Source organism: Coturnix japonica, chromosome 7 (assembly GCF_054131305.1).
Source record: "Coturnix japonica strain WE chromosome 7, WE-NBRP24, whole genome shotgun sequence".
NCBI classification, from domain to species: domain Eukaryota; kingdom Metazoa; phylum Chordata; class Aves; order Galliformes; family Phasianidae; genus Coturnix; species Coturnix japonica.
In genome coordinates, this window is record NC_140669.1 from 17754769 (window position 1) to 17772919 (window position 18151).

At 34.9% G+C, this 18151-nt stretch overlaps 2 protein-coding genes across 5 annotated transcripts in view; one reads left to right on the forward strand and one right to left on the reverse strand.

Annotated features, from left to right (window-relative positions):
• Positions 1-8121, forward strand: part of PDK1 (pyruvate dehydrogenase kinase 1) — a 29136-nt gene extending 21015 nt beyond the window's left edge. Inside the window, exon 13 of the transcript XR_014947965.1 lies at positions 7955-8121. The gene's annotated coding sequence lies outside the window, so the exon portion shown is untranslated. The remainder of the gene's footprint in view (positions 1-7954) is intronic.
• Positions 1-18151, reverse strand: part of LOC107316692 (neurabin-1-like) — a 36878-nt gene that overhangs the window by 8837 nt on the left and 9890 nt on the right. For all 4 annotated transcript variants that reach the window (XM_085552487.1, XM_085552485.1, XM_032445827.2 and 1 more), the window contains exons 3-16: positions 14137-14269; positions 13624-13744; positions 13015-13119; positions 12712-12832; positions 11719-11862; positions 10412-10465; positions 8473-8702; positions 7646-7742; positions 7376-7565; positions 6474-6625; positions 4758-5091; positions 4348-4432; positions 3867-3938; positions 3131-3326 (exon numbers count right to left, since the gene is read on the reverse strand). In XM_085552487.1, coding sequence (XP_085408613.1) covers positions 3131-3326; positions 3867-3938; positions 4348-4432; positions 4758-5091; positions 6474-6625; positions 7376-7565; positions 7646-7742; positions 8473-8702; positions 10412-10465; positions 11719-11862; positions 12712-12832; positions 13015-13119; positions 13624-13744; positions 14137-14269 — 2034 coding nt within the window. The remainder of the gene's footprint in view (positions 1-3130; positions 3327-3866; positions 3939-4347; positions 4433-4757; positions 5092-6473; positions 6626-7375; positions 7566-7645; positions 7743-8472; positions 8703-10411; positions 10466-11718; positions 11863-12711; positions 12833-13014; positions 13120-13623; positions 13745-14136; positions 14270-18151) is intronic.

Sequence of the window (18151 nt, forward strand, 5' to 3'; positions counted from 1 at the left end):
GCTACTCAGTGACGGAGCGTGACATTCAACATGGCTAGTAAGATGCCTAACCCTCCATCTAGATTATTTCATTAATTACATTAGTTAGTTAAGGTGATTTAAATCTAATAATGTAAATAAAATCCAATTGCATTCAATGTTAGGAGCTTCTTCAGTCTTTTACTGTAAAAAGTATTACCAGAAACAAGATAATATTCTGATAATTCTGAAATGAGGAGCTCTTCTTTTAAACTCCCTTATTCATTCCTTGCAGAAGAATTGTGAACAGTTCACAAACAAAGTTGTGCTTTGGAAAGAAAAAATAAAAATTGAAGAGGACAGGGTAACATTTGAGCCTCAACATTTAATGAGATGAGAAAAAAAAATAAATAAATAAAGAGAAGAAAACATAACCAAACTAAAAGTATCTCAGTGTCTCAGCACCAGTTGTAATGCATTTTCTCTTCTCTTCTTCCTGCCCCATTTCAGGCTTAGATTTCCTTTTTAAGACTTAGGGCCAGTTGCAAAGACTTTTCATTCCTGAAAAGAACTTGAATAGAAAAGATTCTGTAGGTAGACTTCTCAAGATTTAAGGTAGAGATATATAACTAATTTACTCCACAGCATTCTTCATTGCAATAAAAATAAAACACTGCATACAAGTTTACAGAAGATAATCTGGAAAAGTGAAGAATGCAAACACTATATACATGTTTGCACTGCATTAGAGAGCAGGAAATCAGTGGGCAGATTATGTGAAGGGATTTCTTCAAGAACTGTGTAATTTTGAAGCTTTCTGAAGCTAAACTGTCTGCAAACAGATCACAGCATTTTAGTTTCCTGTGCTCCTACTTTTCATAAGTATTAAGAATTTGATTCATCCCTTTGCAAAGCTTTGATGGCTAAGTTTGGTATTATTTTAAGAAAACAAGATCTTCCAAGATGCAATAGTTACAAGAAGTTAATGTCACAGAAATGGGAAACATTTCAAGTATAACTACAGTCCTTACACCATCAGCCTTAAAACACAAATACATAAACGAGGCAATGCCAAAGACTCAACCAGCTTTAGAGTCTTACATGACAAGAGTTCTCTTCTACCTCCTCAGTAAGAAGTACTTTCACCTGCTTATAAGTGATACCGCATGCATAAGAGCAGAAAATATTACCACCAAGAAAAGGAATATTCTTTCCTTAAATTCTACTAAGACAATTTTGTCCCTACCATTACATTGTTTTAGTAAGAAAACTCACTGCAGAGTGGCCAGGCACATTTCCTTCTCAGTCTTCAAGTCTTTTCACCAGCAGGCGTACCAGCTAAAGATTTCTTATTTATAGCACAGACTTAACAGGCTGGTTAGGAACTACAAAGATAAGTCTTTCCAAGCAGCGTTTATTGTTACAATGCAAGCTTTAGAAAAAAAACCAACCCAAGGTTGCAAAGTGAAAACAGCTTGACTTTGGAGAGGCTGTACATGATTTTAGGATCAATTAACACATAATGATCTGTTCTTTGACAGGGTCAGCTTTCTGTTTTACAAAGCAGACGTATAGCTGAAGACTACTATATGATTCCAGCTGCTGGTTTGCAACTGGCGCTAAGGAAAAGAGCAGAGCAGCAATTACATACTGGAGCACAAGACGAAAGCTACAAATAAAACAGTAGGCAAGAAACTAGCTGGAAGTTTAAAGTGATGGAAAGCCTGGAAAAACAAATAGATGAGAAAGGAAAGTGTATTAATTCAGAAGTGTGAAAAAGAAGAGAGAAGACCTAATTTGGTAAGCTTTATGCATTTTAGATTGTTAACTAAAGTACATATAGAAGCATATTAAGAGGTGCTTAAGCATATTTTGAGTGCTTATAGTAGAAATGCAGCAGGGAGATTTTTACTGTGCTCTGAATAGTAACTTGTATCAAGCAGGAAGGAGTAATTAAGAGGCGAAAAACAGGTTCTTCTGAGGCAGCAAAAGCTAAGTCACTGAATGTTTATCTACAAAGAAAGTATCTTGATAACTTTGCTACAGCCTATTAAGGTATTCTCTTCAATGTGGCTCTTGCAATCCTGATATCTTTGACTTATTTATGGGAATGCCTTAGCTTCAATAGAAGCAAATAACAAAGGAAAGTATAAGCACACAAGTCACACGCACACGTTCAGTAACAGTACTCTGCATAGGATAGCTCTACTTACAGGATTAAGGGGTTCCTACTCTGATTAAGTTTTTATAGTAATGTTTGTTTCTAAACCCACTGTTTGTATTTTTTGCAAACTCATATACTGTGTATGTGCAAAGCTTAAACACATGACAGCCACTCTAAATTCACACTAAGAAATCAGACAGTAGTTTAAAAACTGTTTTATGATAGGATTTTAGCACACTTAACATCTGCAGACATGGAAAGCCAACTTGTTATCTAACAGTTATGCAAAACATCAGCAAACTCCACAAACTACAGCCCAGCATGTTTTTCTCTCTAATAGCATTTAGGGAGAGCAGAAAGTGAAATAATTTTTTAGAAAATCAGAGTGAAAAAGTGTGAAACTTAAGAACAAACTTAGTTTGTAAAGTTACTTAAATAACTACAATTTTGAATCTGACAGAATCCAAAGGAAAGAAGAATAAAGGTAACTTGTTAAGACTATCAGTAACAGTCTTACACTGACAATAGTTTTTAGACAGCACACACATTGTTTGTGGGCATTTCTTTCATGTAATTTTAATCCCACTACAGCCAATGGGTAAACAAAGCTACAAAATTGGGACACTACTGAAGGTTCCACTAAACTTTTTATTTTTCACAGCCATTTCTTTCAAATAATTTAAACAGTAAAGATGGGATTTTCATGGTTATAGACTGAACCATGTAATCTCACTGTTAAAGTCTGGTTAAAGTGCTTTAACTTATTAGAATAACACCAGTTACTCAGAAGCAATTTTCTAGAAGAGAGGGTTCTACAGAAACTTCTCTCAGCTTTAAATACTTCTTTCAAATGGGATACTCGCACAGACTCAAGCTTTTGCAGTCAAGTTTATAAGAGGTGATGCCATAAATGTCTGCTATCAAGATTCCACATACTAAGCACCACACATTTTTACTTTGTCAAGATACAATGCTTAAATATTCAAAGCACAAATTAGTCATCTTTACCTTGCTTCTGTTCTTGTCTTGACCATGTTCACAACTGTCCTGTCCACTCTGAGTAAAGTGCAGACTACTGCTAGAAACCTGAGGCTCTTTGTGACTGTCTCCAAACCACGAGAAAGGCATGCAAGTCGGAACAGGAGAATCCGAATCTGATGCAGACAGATTGTTGCCAGAATCATCCAACAGTTCTCGAGAACCTCTAAAATAAGTTGTTTTTAAATAAAGCAAAAATGAAAACCCATAAGAAACAAGCAAACAAAAACATTTGCACCTCTTTCACAGCACAGCTGATTCTAAGAATGAAAACTGAGACTCGCTGTGAATATCCATGCAAACTAATTTGGGTTATTGGTTAATTTAAGATCTATTTCAATATTTCACAGTTCCAAATATGCGATAATCCTCTCAACATTCTTTTCCATCCTAAGTAAAATACAGATACAGTATTTGAGAAAGAGTGTAACATGTCTTATGAGCCACTTTACAATGTATCCTTGCTTTACTATTTCCTCTATGCTACCCATTTTACTTTAAGCACTTTAGAACTTTTAGTTCCACTTTTTATTATGTCACAAGGTTAGAAGCTCATCTGCATATTCCTATAATAATCTACAGAATTTTGTCACTGCTCTATTTGAACATACTTGAAGGTCAAACATCAATGATGATTTCAAAGAAATTTCTTTGTTAAAAATATTAGGAGTGCAGAATGTGTAACTGAAACAAAAAGAACAAATACCTGCTATCCAGAGAAACTCTTACACTTTCTTTCTCTTGTTTCTTGCCCTTGCCCCCAGACTTCCGTAAACCACTGAAATGAGAAACACAATTTTCATGTAGTGTTTACATTTACACAATGCAAAACTTTTTTCAGTCAGTTTCAACAGTTATAAAAAGCCACATTACTATTGTTACACAGAGCATGGTTTTGTAATTATGCATGCAATTAAGTACTGTCATTTATATTTAAGAACCAGGACCGAATTCTGGCAATTCCTTTCAAAAATCACCAATATAACCAAGATAAATATAGAAAATGCCCAGAGAAACTTAACAATCAGTGAATTGACAAAGAGAAAGAACATAATTTTATTGCTAGATAAACATGCATAAGTCAGCACTACACAATTTTCTCAACAGTTTGCTTTCAGAGAATATGACACTATCCAAAAGCAATACTGAAAGCCATTCATTTCCAAACTAACACAAACTAATCTTACCCAAAATCTGGAAATCGCCTTTTGGACTTCCCTGATGATGTTCCTTCATTTGTTTCAACTGTTTTGTCTTCATTTTTTTTCTCTTCTGCTTTGCATAGAGGGATGAAAAATAAAAACATTGTTCTAAAAATACACTAAGTTTCAAATATTCATGCTGAAAATTATTCTAAATAAATAAGATCCTAAAACCTAAGTAACACAGTGTTTACAATATTTAGTTGTCCTTCTGCACTTCTCTCCCTCATCCTTAGTCAGTAAGCCAGTCCAGGCTGGCTATTTGGAAGTAGTACTACAAGTAACTAGTAGTCAGTTCCTTTTCTTACCAAGAAGTTTATTGCTCGATAATAATTTATATCTAAAACCATAACGATCCCAAAGTATTAAAGTAACAATAAAATCTTAGGTCTTACCCTTGGGCTCTTTTCCTTTCCCTTTTACTTCTCTTTGTTTAACATTCTTGGTATGCCCTTGAGGAGAATTTGGAGCCATCTCTCCAGGAGGAGGTGAATGAGCAGCGGTTGTGCTGTTTTCACTATTTGGTTTGTGTACTGGAGAAGAGTGTGTGGAAGCAGAAGGACTTGACTCTAAAGGACTTTCTGTGTTTTGGGCCTGTTCAGGCTTTTCAATCTTTTGCTCTATGTCATCCAAATGAGGGAGAGTTAATTTTTCATTTATTTCTGAGATCTTCATTAGACACAGAGTGGAAACTTCTCTGTCAAGAATAGCATCTTCTGTATCCTCATCCTTCAAGAAATTTAAAAGTCACTTATAAGTATGATGCATAATCATTTAATTATTTCATTTTTCATTCAATCTTTAACCATCATTTAAGGATACTCTATGTTATGCACAAACTTGCTCAGTTCAGAAAATTACAAACGGGTACAATTTTAGCCTGATGACTCTCAAATATCATCTAAATGACATAAAGCTGGTTTTATAGGCTCTTACAAGCTTTTGATTCCAAGTCATCTTTATCTAGACAATTTAGAAAGATTCCAGTACATCTTGCCTATTCCAATTCAGCATAATCACTTTTAAAACCCTTTCAAACCAAGTAGCTCTACCTCTGTGACAGGTTCTCTCACATACCAGTTATGTACCTTTGTATCTTCAACTATTTTCTCCCCTTCACAACCTGCACCTAAAATCCCATTTCTTATTTTCAAGTTAAAAGCTCTGCAAGACTCTATAAGGTCATGAACGGTTTGGGTTTTTTTTTGTTTTTTTTTTTTTTTTTTTGTGTTTGTTTGTTATTTTTTTCCTTTCCCCTTCTTTTTTATTTGCTCCATTAAAGAAGACTAACAGCTGATGCTCAGAATCTACTTCAATTAGAATTTCACTGGCTGTGACACCCAGTTATGATACTAGCCAAAATGATAGGTTTGCCATGGAAAAGGGCCATCTTCAGGGAGAACACAGATACAGACCATGTGATTATCTTACTTAAAAGAAAATTAGAACAGAATAACACTACAAGCAAACTTAACTGGCTTTCTGTACTGTTACCAGATGGATGAGTAGAAATAAAAATACAGATAAGAGACCTTAAGAGCTATCAGTATTACACTGCTATATCATAACACCAAATTACATCCTTGAACTAAGTTTATAACTTCTAACTTTCAGCTTTCTCAAATAGAATGAGAATGCTGCTATATATTCTTATTAAAACACAAAGTCAATAAAATCAAATACAGATTTCAGGAACTTTGGTTTTGCAATTTCATAAATTCAACCAAGATGTCTGAAAAAGGGAAGGCTGAAAGTTAAGGAGACACACAAAAAGGGCCACACCACCAAGGGAAGTTTTTAAGAGAAGTCCTAAATTTATACAATAAGAATGTTTCACAACATACCACTTGTACTGTCAGAATTTTTCAGTATAAACACCATACAGTAAACCTGAATACTTCTTTGCTAACTTCAAATTAACTGTGCTACAATGAACTTGCTAGAGATCACATATGTGAACTAGGATAAGGCTTTCCCACTTGATACAGAGCATAAAAATCTCAAGCTTTGGCACAGTCTGAATGAAGCTTGGACATAGCTTCAAATTGAGTATACAAGTAATACTAAATATACATTCAGGCTTTTGAATGCCTAGTTTTCTACTCGCATACCTGTAGATTCACAGTCTGTTGTCCAGCCCCAAGAGATTCCTTCAGCTTTGATCGAGAAGGTGGCTGGCGTTTCACTTTCAAAGCAAGCTGAGCTTTTGCTTTGTGGGCACTGGTGTCTAATCTGGGAGTATCCCCAACAAAAGCATCAAAATCTGCAACAAATACATTGTCCTTTAAAAGAGTATTAGCATGCAAATTCTCCAATCCACAGTTCAGAGAAATACTCAGAAGCTAATTAGCAGATGGAATAATTCTGATTTATTAATATATGACAATACGGTTTTTATAATGCTACAATATTTTATCATTGTGATTAAAAATAACTGACTCATTTGAATTTCAACCCAATTTCTTCATTTTTTAACTTCAAATAAAATCAATCAGGACATAATTGTATTTATGGCTTCAATAGTTTTTTTTTATTCTAAAACTGATGAGAATTTGTGCCCCAAATATACCTTCCTTTGAGATAAAGACCCTTTAAAAAGGACAGAAGCATCAACTAAATCTTGTTAAAATATACGTCTCATTTGAAACACTGCCTGATATTTGACAACATTCTAGGAATAAAATTACTACAAAGCTTAAATCATGAACTATGGTTTATATCAAAACCTGATACAGTCAACAGAACTGGTCTTAAACATTTACTGATATGTCAACATTTTAGCCTTGTTAATATTATTGGCTTCACTACTAGAGAAGAGAATATGAGGAAAAGTAAAGTCTTCTTCCCCTCTCTTTCCCAATATTCTGCATAGCATTTAGGAAATCCTGAAAATGTTGGAGGACCACTTATCCAGCAAGATTTTGTATTTTTTTAAATAAAGAAATTGCCAAAAAACATATTAATGCCCCCTAACTTCTGTTAAGTGCAAATCAAAGATCCAGCACCTACTTACCAGAAATTAACATCTCTGAAGAATTTAGTCTTCCTTGTACTGATTCTGTTTCTTTTTCATTCTCTTCTCTCATCTTTGACTGCTCATTATGCTGGCTTGCATTCTGACAACCATCTTCCAATAAACTCCCACTTCCAAACATATATGGCATTTTCTCATATACTATTAGTTTATTTTCAAGCTCTGAAATCTGCAAGAATTAAAGTGTTGAAGTGAGACACAAATCCTCAAGAATGCAGATGTTTGTTTTTAAATATAACACTGTGTTACCTTTTCCTGATACATCTTCAGCTGTTCTGCATATTTCTGGTCTCTCTCTTCAAGTACTCTTGAATGTTCCTCCTCTTTTTTCATAAACTCTATTTCTCTGTTGAAAGAAATTCATACATATAAATGAAACTATAGTTTGTAGAAATGTAGAAAAATACAGAAAATAAATATGCCCAGTTGCACTTACTAAAAATCTTTCTGTTAGTAAGTAAATTGAAAAAGCAATCTGTAATGTGTCAGATTCACTAATCTCATACTGTCATAAAGCAATGCGTATATTTGTGTATATAATATTTGTTTTCTTCACAGAATAAATCACTTGTGACACTAATTCACTCTGGGCTGAAAAAGAGACTCTTTACTTTAAAAAATGGCACGCATGTTGCACATGAAATATATGCCGAACTCTAATAATTGGATCTTACTTCCACAAACATACACGTGTGCCGTGTACTACAGCATTTTCCTTCCAAAAGGTATGGTAGATTTTTTTTAATTTTTTTTTTTTTTTTTAGAAGTAAATAACATTTTAATTTTCTACTTGGTTCCTCCTAAAGAAGTTGCATTGATAGGTTATACAAAAATGAATAATGATTACCAGAAGGGAACAGAAATAAAAGCTACTTTTTCCTGCAAGGTAGACTCAAAAGCAGCAGCAAAACTCTTGAAAATCCTTTTCAGAAGCTGACTGAAGGTATGGAAGAACTGAGCATGTACAGCCCACTGCCAAGTGACAGAAAGCATATTACGCAAATCACCCTTTCACATATTTGTGTTAGTTTTTCCTCACGATGTACAAAATATACAAGAAAAGGAGACCTACTTACTTTTGTTGGTAATCTTTGAGCAATTTCTTAGCTTTGTTGTACTTCTTTTCAAGGGCGTCACATTGTTCTTGAGTTTCTTTAAGGTGCTCATTTACTGTTTTGCACAAACTCTGTGCTTCTAACCAGTAGGTCTCCAACTTCTTAATTTTCTCTTTGCTTTCCTCTAAGTTTTGCTGAAGTTGGGCTTTATTTATTTTCCATTCATTTTTTTCTGCTTCAACAACTTCTAACTGAAAAGATTAAGAATTTATAAAGTAACGTGAACTAAAAGATGAAATAAAAAGTACATGTTTAGTAGAGAACATCTAATAACAACTTATCAGTAATATCAAAACAAGACACAGAAGTTTTAAAGACATCGTATTAGCTCCTCCAAACCTTGCTAATCCGAGTAAGTTCTAGAACTCAACTCTCTGGTGTCCTTTACTACTTCCTCGTTAGTATTGCTTCTTTTTAAAAGAGTTAAAGTTAGTAAAATATTTACTGTTGCTTATGTTGACTTGTTAAATAACTCACTATCTCTGTGACTCTGAGTACTAAATATCACTGATTTCTTACTCTTTGTAGAAATCGATGTGGCATTCTCAATGGTGGGAGTTACAATTTCCCCTCCAAAACGCTCTTTTTGGCAGTGAATGTTCTTGTATATATTTGAAACAGTATAAAGACAAGCTCCCTGTGCTACTACTTTGTTACTAACATCATGATTAATATAGCTAATGAGAACAGTAGATCTTCCCTGCCACTTTAATAAGACAAGGTCATCTTAACAAAGTATTATATATCCTTGGATTGATAACTAATAAGAAAAGTAAGCAATCTCTCAACAAAGGAAATAAATAAGTCCCTTTCAGCTTAACAGCAGTCATGTTATAGAACTGAATATCAACCCGTGTAAAGTTCTCTAGGTTTGTCCACCTTCTTTGACCTAAGGAAACTGCTGCTTGTGAAATCAGTTAAGATCACCTCCTGATGGAATAGAGATGTTGAAAGGACGAAACATTAACTGAATTAGAAAAATGAAGCAAAAAGTACCAATGTTTTCAAGAGCTTTTTAGCAAAACAGTGGCCTAAACATCAGGAATACTGCAAGAAGGAATACCATCAGAAAGCTAAATCAGAATTGTCATAGGAACACAGAGAAGTTTCAGCTTCTGTGACCTAGAGCTCTAAACTTCTGCAAAGTGCAGGAAAAACTCCAGTAAAAACTGTGATTCTGATTGTTGCGATCTGAAGCTTTATCTTGCCATCTCCTGCATCCCTCTTTCAATGGCACAGTGTGACTCATCCTAGAGCACACAATTCTTGTCAAGAAAACATTGAAGGGTAATGGAATAAAAGCAGCTGCTCACCTACAGCAAATACTTCTAGAAAAAGACCATGTACATATCTGCATCAGTGGAAAAAGTGGCAAAAAGTACAAGAAACTCTCAGATAACTCAGAAGTGTTGAACCAATCCTCACTGGGAAAAAAAAACCAAACAAAAAAACCCGGAAAAACCTCTCTCCTTGAAGGTGGTCAGAAATGTAGGAGAGGTTAAGATGGGAACGAACGTAACAGAAATAACTTCCTGGTAACAGAAAGTCAGGCATTAACCACTGTCTACAAATGCCAAATCCATACTCAAAAAACAGGTTCTCTGCACTGAAAATATTCTCACACTTTGTTGCAATCTTCCTTCGTAGAATACCCACCTAAATTCAGTTTGATGGAAGCAGTAATAATGAAGCATTCATTTTAAAATGGCACTTTTCTCAGACCCTATTTGAGGATGCTCTTCAGCTTAGAAATACCGGTCTTGTTTAACACAATACAAAGAGCCTGAGGCTCTTGTTGTCCTTTGCATTCAGCTTATTCTCAGTAAAATTTGCTGCTAGAAATTTTAAGTAAAAAGCAAACAAAACAATCCAACCCAGTCACAATTCTTTGAAAACTTACCTTCTCCTTCAGTTGATTCACTTCAGCCACTGTTACTGCATGTTTTAACTGCAGCTGAAACAAACAAATAGAAACTTTGCAGAAGCACACAGGAAATGATGCTTGAAATGCAAGTTTTAAGTATTTGTCTAAACTCCCTTGCATGAAGTCAGTTTATTTCTTTGTCAACTACAGAAGAAGTTATCATGAACTTAAAAAAAAGAAGATAAACTACATGATCACCTATGGTATAGAAAAAATGTTGAGTTTTTTAACATTCAGGTAAGTGTGGAGGTTAAGATAATATTTTGATGAGCTAGGAAAATGAGAAGGCAACAGTGCAGTTATAACAAGAACTTGTACATAGAATCAAGTAAAAATGTAAGAGGGTTTTTTTTCTGACAATTGTCAGTTGTTTCTTATATTTTGCTTTCCATCTATTACCCTGGGGAATCTTTTTACTTTTCAGTAAGGCGTAATATACTGAATATTAAAATAAATATATCCATAACTTAAAATCAGTAACTGAAATTATGTTAAGAACAGTGTGGTAATGATTCTAGCTGGGAATTCAATAGCACCCCATGTAAATATGACACTGTTAAAGATGCCATACGTAGAAGCTATGCCTCTAGCAGAGAAAATGTAAATGCTCTCTATTTGAATTTTCAAAGTACTGACCACTTTCTCAACATCAGAATTATCCTGAGAGCAAACTTGAGAAGGTCTGCAAATATTGATCTTTTATAAAATAGCATATACAAATAACCTCTGAAAGTGCCAAGCGGAGACCAAACAGCTTCTTTGCAGTGTTTTTTTCTTCTTCTGAGTGAGTCACAAATACTTAAAGCTACCAAAAAAAGCCCCAGAGGCCCCTAAATGCCAAACACTGCCCCACTTAAATCCCAGACTACAATCCACAGCCCTGAATAAGGCCAATAAGCTCTTTAATAAACCCACTGGGAGAAAGGAAACCAATTTTTCAATTGTGCCAAGTAGGGAATCAAATGATGGAACCTCCTACTGGTTCATAAGTTCTTTACTTCCAGCCTTTTCCCTTCTCAACAAAAAACAACCAAAAAAACCCTACTTCTACTTACACAGACCCACAGACTTCATCAACTGCAGCAACCCTCAGGATGTGGGAGGTCTATGTTTAAAGGGACATTTGTAAGATAAACTTACTGCTGCCAGTGGAAAATAAACTTGAAACTACAATGATGGGGATATGAAGATCATACAATAGATATGAAGATCATACAATATTCAGATTCTCCTTAGTAAATCATGAAGAATATTAAAAAAAACACATCCTGCCCCTACTATACCTCTTGAAATTTAAGAAGAGATTGTGCTGAATCCATATCCAGGGGTAAACTGATATCTTCGTTTTCAGGAAGATCAAAAACTTCCACAGATTTTTCATGTAAATGCGATTCATATGTATCATCATCATCATCATACTCATCATCCTGAAGAAAATAAAATAGAAAAACATGACACCCATACACACAATAACATACACAGTTTATAATGCAAAGACAGGCATATTCTAGGAAGAGTCAGAGGAGGATGATAAAGATGATTAAAGGGCCTGAGAGCAACTCTCATATGAGGAAAGGCTGAGAAACCTGGGCCTGTTCAGTCCAATAAGCACACAGCATCCAAGCTTCCCCCCAAGCAAGGGCTGATGGGCAGAAATCAGAACACAGAAAGTTCCACAGCAACACAAGGAATAACATCTTTACTGTCAGAGCAATGGAGCACTGGAACAGGCTGTCTAGAGAAGTTGTGGAATCTCCTTCTGTGGAGATGCGCAGGATCCATCTGGATGCCTACCTGTGCAACCTATGATTCTATGACCTGCTGCAGGGAACCAGCTTTAGAAGGGGGTTGGACTTGATGACCTCCAGAGGTCCCCGTTTCAACACCTATGTTTCTGTGATTAATGCAAAAAACTGCAATACTTCTTGACTAGTTACTATTCCTTTTAAGTTTCTTCTATCTGTGATAACTTTTAAAGGAGATCTGCAAATATTTTCATTAAAATTCCTCACAAGAGATTTAAGTGAGCCATGGACAACAAAATTCACAGCTCACTTATAAAAATATCTTTTGGATCATTGGTGAATATAGCAAGTAGTTATAACTGCATACTTTGATAAAGGTTATGTATTAATTTTCTATTTTCTCTGTTAATCAGCTTTCCTGTTTTATCTTTTTCTTCTTCAATTTGATTCAATTTGATTCACAAAAACATTCAACCCATTTGCAGAAGTAGTCATATACTTTAAAATATATGTGTGTGTATGATGTTTTACCTGCTCTGTATCATCATGAACATAATGCTGCTCATACAGACATCTCTCCTGCTCTAAGGTCTCACTAATGAGGCGGGCTACTTCACTCTGAGTCCCTGGCTTCTCTCTGCCAATCAGAAACCTACAAAAGGAAAAAAAAATTACCTTGCAGCAAAACCTTAAGAGATATTTACGTGGTTAGTTTGTTATACTATTGCCCTCAGCAACTTTTCCATCAAATTTTCAAGCTATAGTTTTATATTCTCCATTAATGAAAAGCTACAATTAAACAGAAGGTGTTACCTGATAGAAAACAACACATACCTCACTGTGCCCTTGGTGTTTTTGAGTACAGTGGCTGCAAAGAACTGAGTAACTCCCACTAGACTTATACCATCAACTTCCACAATCTGGTCGTTTACTTGAATTCTGCAAAAATAAATACTTTAGCTATCAGTTCAACAAAAATATTTGACTAGATAGATTACCGACATGATAAATATCACTTAAAACTCCCTAGTATCTATAAAAAGAAACTTAAGAGTCCCAAGCATTCCATTGCTTAAAGCTAATTTCCTGAACCTCAATTACTATGCTGATCAGCAATTAAAAATTATATACAGTGTTTGCCTTGACATTTTTATACTATTCACACACTGACTGGTGTTCTGGATTGCCATCTTGATTTTGTAGCACATGTGGACATTTTCTAAGATTTTCTCAGACATTCTGTAAGAGAACCAAAGCTCATTTTGATAAATGTCCTATGTCAAGCAAAATAACTGCATTTTAAAAATTTAACATACCATAATTTATTCACATTCATTCACTTGAAGTCAGTTTTTGTAGCTTTATTCACAGCATATCAGATGAAAATGACTGGGATCAGTCAGAAATGTGCAAAAACTGTAATCAATTCAGTGGAAAACTCACCGTCCATCTCTCTGAGCAGCCCCACCATCTGTTATTGTTTTTACAAAAATGCCCAGTTTTTCCAGCCCCTGATCAGCACCAACTCCCATTCCAATAATACTGATGCCCAGACCGCTGTCACCTAAGGAATTAAATATTTTAATATTAGCCACATAATAAATGATATAACACTAAGCAGTAGTGAGGGGTTTTGAAGTGTTTCAGGTCATTCCATGCAAAAGATAAAAATACGTACGCATTTTATAAATATAAATATATATTTAATGCATAAATATATTATGCATTAATTTTTTTTCAAGTCCAGATACTGCTGAAAGCTTTTTTGTTTTGTAGTTATGACTTCCTATTAGATTATAGGATATGCATATATCCTAGTGCGGACCAGCCACTCATTAATGTATGAATGTAAGCCTACATTCAAAAATTCAAGAACCAGTTGCAGCAGAAATACAGGTTACAGTTGCTTTATCTTTTCTTTCCATTGTATCTCTAATATGGAGGTCTGATGCACACCTTTTTCAATTTCCACAGGAAATACTTCCATTTTTTCCACCCTTTTCTCAAGTTCATATTCAGCCGAGGCTGCCACAGGGTCAACTTCTTCATTACGTCTATCATAATCTTCATTTGAGTAAGTACTGAAAACCTAAGAAGGGTGAGAAAAAACAACAACTAGCTTAGTACTTTCTCAGCCCATTCCAAACATGATGTAATTGAAAGAAAAATCAGTAAGGAAACTGAAGTGGTATTTCTAGAGATCCCATTTTCTAAACAATCATCAATGTAATGAATACTGCTGCAATGTACTTTCCAGTTACATAAAAATAACATCTCAGAAGTTTCAAAACAATCACTTAAACACTTTCTGCTTTGTAAATCATCATCTTTTTGCTATAGAGTTAATTGTTAGGACTACATTCTCCTGAATCCTTTGTTTCTCCCTTCCCCCAAACCATCTGCCAATTACAGAGCATCCACCAGATGTAGATTTCTGATTTTCCAGAGAATCATGTGGTTTCCCAGGAAAAGGAAATGCCTTGTTACATACATTACTATTTTTAGTAGTCACTCCAGCTGAATTTCTGAATTGTTAAAAGATAAACACAAATGAATAATGAGTATTAAGACAAATCAAGGAAAGGAGAATGAGCTACATGTAACATGCTTAATTTCACTTGTCAGCATGTTCATTAATCATATTCAAAATCATAAGATAGAGATAAGTCATATTCCCCCTGTTCAGCTATCTGAAAAACAAGGATTATCTGCTCAAGATTTTGCAGGCACTGAGTGTTATCCTCAATATCCCTGCAAGACAAAACCAGTTACAGACTGCAGCTACAGTCTCCCTAATTATGAATGTGTAGTGCTGATGCAAAGGAAGTTTACACTGGCCTACCAAGGCTTTACAACTTCTGCAGTTTCACACTAGATAGGTACCTAAAATCATGTAAATATGACAGAATTAACTGTAATTACATATTATGAACATTTTGCCAGTGAATTTATATCCACTAGTATATGGTGTTAGCTCTACATGGCAGAATATCCAGACATAGAAAAACAGATTACTGAAAAGTGACTGATAATAACACAGAAATTCACACAGACACCCTTCCTGGTGCACCTCCAGACTAAAGCTGGAGAAGTGTTCTCAAATTGCTGCGTGATACAAAACACAGCCATAGATTTAATGTAGCAGTTCAGCAAGCAAGAGTAGATGTAGTAGTACCACTTGGTAGACAAAAGAAAAAACTCATTCTCAGAAGTCTTGTTTCCTGGAAGGCTCTCTTACTAAGGGAAACGAGTCTTGAAAAGCTCTTCCTAGGTCTTGTATACAGGTAAATAAACAAGCAGACTCCTCCAGACTATTATCCAGACACTAGAGGGCAACAACTGGCAACAGATAGGCAATGGCTACACTGATGGTCTCCCCTATTCTGTAAAACTTACAGAAAAAAAGCAATACAAACACAGAAAGCCATTCAAGAAGCCCTATTTTACCACTACCAGAAAGAAGCTGATAGACTTCTTTGAATTAGTTCACTCCTAGCTCCCCAGATCAGTAAACAGTAGAAGCAATTGGGCTTCATGGAGCAGTTTTCCCTTTGGAGTGAGACCTGTCTACTCTGGTTTCTTCCTCACCCCTCCCACAAAATAAATATATAAATAAATAAATAAAAATAAAAAAAACCACCAGTGTTTCCAAAGATTATGGTAGTAAGAGAGATTCTAAACTAATCATAAAAAATGAATAGTAAAAACAAAAATGAAGATGACAGTAATCTGCATTCACCAGCAAAGGGAGGACCACCTCCTACAGCAACAGCCACCAGGTGCTGGAGATTCAGGGGGAATAAAGTTACACCACCTGAAAAGACCCAACGACATACAGTACAAGATTTAGGCTGCCCATCTGGAAGTTCAAAAAACCATGAAATGTTTTTCTAACTCAAAAGTAATAGCTTTGTACTTAAGAGTCTCATGGAATTTGCCCAAGTTGATGCAAAGATGATGGGTTGTAAGAATTCGTCACCTGAGGGGAACAAATCATAGAATTTGAAAATAGGTTTGAGTGATATTTACCATTGTTATACTTAGTGTAATAATTGCACAAACATGCAAATGCAGATGAAGACTATTAATACTTCCCCACAGCAGCTTCTTGAGAAAAACCTATCTGAAATTAATTGTGACTAAACTATTAAGAGAGAAAAATCATACTTTCCTCTTAAAATGACATATGGGAACTGTGTATGACCATAACATGACATACATTCTAGAATTCATAATCCCACAATTAAGAAAGAGCTGTTTTAGAAAAGTAATGAAATCTATCTTCAGATAAATCATTTTGAGGGAAAATTCAATTTACAAATAGAATGAATTTACAAAGAGAAGAAAAGCAAAACCAGTGACATACATCTGGAAGACAAATGCTTAAATAACAAAAAGAAAAGCAAGAGCACACTAAAAAACCCATAGTCAAGGGCAAAAGGCAGACATTTTTACTGTGTACGTGAGGAATCATAACACAGGATTTATCTTTTACCAGACAAAATGCTTAAGTTGTTGACAGTAACATAAAAAATGCAGAACTGTTTGGTGTTCTCTGCCAAGCAGCAGAAGCAATATCAAACACAGTTAAAATGTGGATAATAAATAACATAAATTACAAGTTACAGAGTTTAGAAGATTGATGAGAAAGCTAAACTCAGTTCATCCCTGCTCTGTGTCTGGCAGGGGTTAGTCACTGAATCAAACACATTAGGAACAAAAGAAATTCTAAGCTTACTATCTAAAAGGCACTGTGAAGCAGAGATAGTAAAATTATAAGTGGGAAAGAAGAGATCAACTAGACAAAAACAAACAAGCAAGCAAACAAACAAAAAACCCACAACGGTATTTCTTCTAAATTTTTTTTTCTGTTAAAAGTCAGGATGATGATAATTGTGTCAAATGTACTCTGGGCTATTAATAAGCATTACAAAAAAGCACCTCAAAACTCTACTGAAAACACGTATTTAACATGAAGTGTAGATAACTTTTGTTTACCTTCCTTAGCGCTGTTGGACTGTATAAATATTTAACTTCCAACATACCTTCAAATAGCATGGCAATTCCCAGGAACAAGTTCATTTGCAGAAAGAAGGAGCGGCACTGAGGACTCTGACATTAAGCTATCTGACTAAGCTGATATGAAACATTAGTACTAAAGAACAAAACATAGGAGCTATGTAAAATTCAGTAAAGATCTTAGCAGAAGTTAATCAAATGATTCTGATCTACCTTTTACAACATTACAAGCTATAACAATAATCATAGGTTGGTAAGATAGTTGTTTGTACCACATACTGCCCCAGGCTGCTTTGATGATGTTACCCAGTTCCAGCTGGCAGCAACAGCAGCACCTACTTACTGACAGCTACCTGCAGACTGAATGAACTTCCATTTCTCAAGGTTGACAGAATGGGTTGGAAGGGACCTCTGGAGGTCACACTGGCCAACCTTCCAGCTCTAGCATAGCCAACTGCTCTTGGGCTCAACTCATTTCTAACAGAGATGCTTAAGCAAACACAAGTTATTGTCTCAACACCGTAGAAAATCAAGTGAATTTGAAAGACTTTTATCTTATTATATCTCCAAAAGGTTAACTGGTTAACCTACCATTGATGCCTTCTGGACCCAGTAAAGCTAATGAATAGTGAGGAAAAAAAAAAGAAAAAAAAAAAGAAAAAAACTCCACTGATCTGAAGGACAATTTCTTTTACATTCAAGTCCTCTTCGCAATGAATAAAAATAATTTGAATCCAAATAAATTCTCACAAAGTGCTGAATTTTTAAGGACTACTTTAATTAAGGTGCAAAGATAGGTACCTGGAAATTTTCAAATACATGCTTGGTCCTTAAAGAACAAATATATATATATGTATATACATATACACATATAAAATTTCATTTATTTATTTATTTTGAGACAAAACAAATTGCATTCATTACACCAGGAAAATGAATCACTTTTGGAATG